Consider the following 3,004-nt stretch of genomic DNA (forward strand, 5'->3'; position numbering starts at 1 on the left):
GAAACTTTGAACTTCTAGTCCCAGAGCACAACAGGAACAAACTACCTGACTGGGGCAGGGCAGAGAACTTGGCCTGAGACGGGGCTCGGGCCGACAGTTCGACTTCCATTTCGGCTGCGTGACAAACGCGCGACGGTCCGAGCGGCTCGCAGCCCCGCGGTGGGGTTGTGCTGAAGTCAGGCGCTGGCCGCGCACTGCCCGGCCGGGCCCCCCGAGGCCCCGGCTTGCCGCTGGGCGGGGCGGGCTGGGCCCCCTCGGCTGAGCTCGGCGTTGGGGTGACCCGCGCACTCCGCCGGCCCTGCCCGGCCTGCTGGACGCCACGGCCGCGGCGCCGCCGTCAGCTGTTCTGGCGTCAGGCGCAGCACAGGTAGGCAGCCGCAAGGGCATATGTGAGGAAGGCCCGAGCTGCTGGGCTATGTATATTACAGTTCCGCGAATCACATCTCGCACTCGCCCACCAGGCCAGGCGAGACGGCCAGCCCGCGGCCAGCCCGACCGGAACCACCGGAACTGAAGCGTAAGCACTTCGGGCCGGGCCCGGCCGGGGTTGGGGTGACATGTGGAGGCGTGTGCAGGCCAGGCCCCTGCAGCGGGTGCCGTATTGTGACTACCGCGCCTCGCGCCCCCGCAGCAGCGGCGCAGCACAGGGAGCTGCAGTTTGCTGGAGCCACTCCGCCCCGCCTGCTACCTCAGCAGCCGCTGCTTCCGCTCTGCCCGACTCACTCCCACACACTCCCTCCCTCGCCTCGCGCCACAAGTTGCCGCCCGCCGACTAGACAGGCGGCCGCGGGGGAAGGTTGCCGTTAGAGAGCGGAGTTACTCCACCAGGAGCAAAAGCCACCCTCTTGCGAATCAACGCGATCAGCGATGAGCGAGAAAAAAATAACAAGGTCTTGACGTCGAACAAGTCGGCAGAAGTGCGAATGCGACCAAAATTACGAACAAGGTCGCGACTAGGGGGGTAAACTCGCTGAATGCGCGGTGCATTGGCCTGGCTGCCAGCGTTGCGGGGGGAGGGGGGAGGGAAGGTGGAGGCGTGAGATCCAGATACGGCCAGAAAAGAAATTACGGGCGTTGACAACTACTCGGGCAGGGAATGTGAAGTCGTATCACCTCACCCAAGCAATCCTCTGACTCGGGCCTCCAGTTCGCCTTCGGCCGGCCCCTCGCGACACACGCAAACACACCTTTCACCGGGTTGGGTTAGGCGGGCGGGTGGCGCGGTGTCGCGCGTCCACGACCACGATGCCGGGGCGGCGCGCGGCGGCCACACCACACGTGGACGCGCTCGCTAGGAAAAGGTTAGGCCGGCCCGCAACCCCCATTCAGCCAGCATCGTTGGCGTAGCGCAGGCGAAAGGTCGAACACAACGGCTCATAAAATTTCGCTTTGATGCTTCCATGGGCGGGCAAGGTCGCTTACATGATGATGTAAGACCTTTATGATGGCTCGAGGGGGTGGGGGAGGGGAGAGAGGAGCTGTCAGTGCGAGCAAGGGCCTCTAACACACACTCACGCGTACCAGAGGTAAGTACGCGCTAGCCAGCGAAGTAGGCAACCATTGCGTTGGAGGCGGCGGTGAGATTTGTCCAAGCGTGTTGGCGCGCAGATGAAGCTAATTGAATGAACCCCGACTGAAGGACGGCGGGCGCGACGAAAGCTCGCTGCGCCCATGCGTACAGCGGAGGCTAAAAAAGCCTGTTCTGTTCCCGCCGCCGTCACAATTAATTAGCACTATCAATCAATCAGGGAGGAGAGACAGAGTTTGGCGCGCTTTGGCGGGAACAGACCAACTCATTACGGGAATTGGTTTCTCTGGCGGCCGGGCCGAGGGCCGGGCTGGGATAGCGGGGCGTGGCGGGACTGGCAGGGACCGCTGACCCTGCGTGCGACAGCATAGCGTGGCGAGGAGAGAGAGAGAGAGAAGAGTAACGCGACTTTGGTCTAAAGAAGATTGATCCAGACCCAGGCCGACAACGGCGGGACACTGGCACTGAGGTCCCTGACCGCGAGCTCGGTTTTTGGCTATCGTGGGGGGGGGGGGGGGAGACTGCCATGGATGTAGTTTCTCACCAGTACATTCCACATCCATAGGGCAAGGTTGCAAGGGGCAGCACTGTGACTGTGGGGGTTGCACTGATGAGAGTGCCAGAGTGCCCCTCCCCCAGCGCAAGGGGGACCGGCCAGTTTAGAGGGGAAAACTCGCGGGGCTCAGCGCGATTCGCAGCGTCATCTGCTGACGTGTGGCAGTGTGACACGCGCCTGTCCCACTCGTCCCGGCCCGAGAGGGTGGTGATGGGACCCGTGCAATCTGCGGCCAGGACCAAGCCAGGCAACGGACCCCGTTCACCTACCGACAGTCAAACACGATCACGCACACTGACTCGAGCCGACCAACGGTGGGCAGACAGCAGCCTGACGGGCAGACGGACGGACGGACAGGCCGGCCGAGCGGTCAAGGTCGCCTCATTCATGTCACATCCACGGCTCGCTTGGCTCGGCGCAAACGCAGCTCTGACCGTCCGTATCGCCAAATCGCCAGGCGACGCGCCACCGCGTCTCGGCATCCGGGCCTCGCCAACGGCGTCGTCACCCGTGCCTGAACCGACGCCCCGTCATCCAACCGTCCAACCGTCCCCATCTCGGGAGCATCGACATCCGGGCCCCGCCAAAGGAACCGTCACCCACGCGTCCCTACTTCGGATTATCGACATCCGGACCCCGTCAAAACAGTTCACAGACATGGAATCGCAGGGTTTGTCACCCCCGTGAGTTGCGCCGAGTCCTCGGAGGAAGCCTTGTGGCGCCGCCTTCGCGAGATAAGCATCTGCTGAGAGCGAGAGCTGAGAGTCGAGCGGACGCGCGCAGAGCGGTGCAGCCGCCACCGCCGCCACAGCGCCCGGGACCCAATGCGCCTTCAGCTCGGCGTTCAGCAGGAAGGGGGCCTCGAAGGCCTCGGTCGAAGTGGATGCGACATGCGACAAAGCCGTCGTGAAGTGAATCCA

At 63.9% G+C, this 3,004-nt stretch overlaps 1 protein-coding gene across 1 annotated transcript in view; it reads right to left on the bottom strand.

The window, feature by feature from the left end:
• Positions 1-201, bottom strand: part of LOC127750752 (uncharacterized) — a 106,757-nt gene extending 106,556 nt beyond the window's left edge. The window contains exon 1 of the mRNA XM_052273181.1: positions 46-201. Coding sequence (XP_052129141.1) covers positions 46-109 — 64 coding nt within the window. The 5' untranslated portion in view covers positions 110-201. The remainder of the gene's footprint in view (positions 1-45) is intronic.
• Between the last annotated feature and the right edge of the window lie 2,803 nt (positions 202-3,004).

The sequence above is a fragment of the Frankliniella occidentalis genome, unplaced genomic scaffold (genome assembly GCF_000697945.3).
Source record: "Frankliniella occidentalis isolate FOCC.00 unplaced genomic scaffold, Focc_3.1 Scaffold252, whole genome shotgun sequence".
NCBI classification, from domain to species: Eukaryota; Metazoa; Arthropoda; class Insecta; order Thysanoptera; family Thripidae; genus Frankliniella; species Frankliniella occidentalis.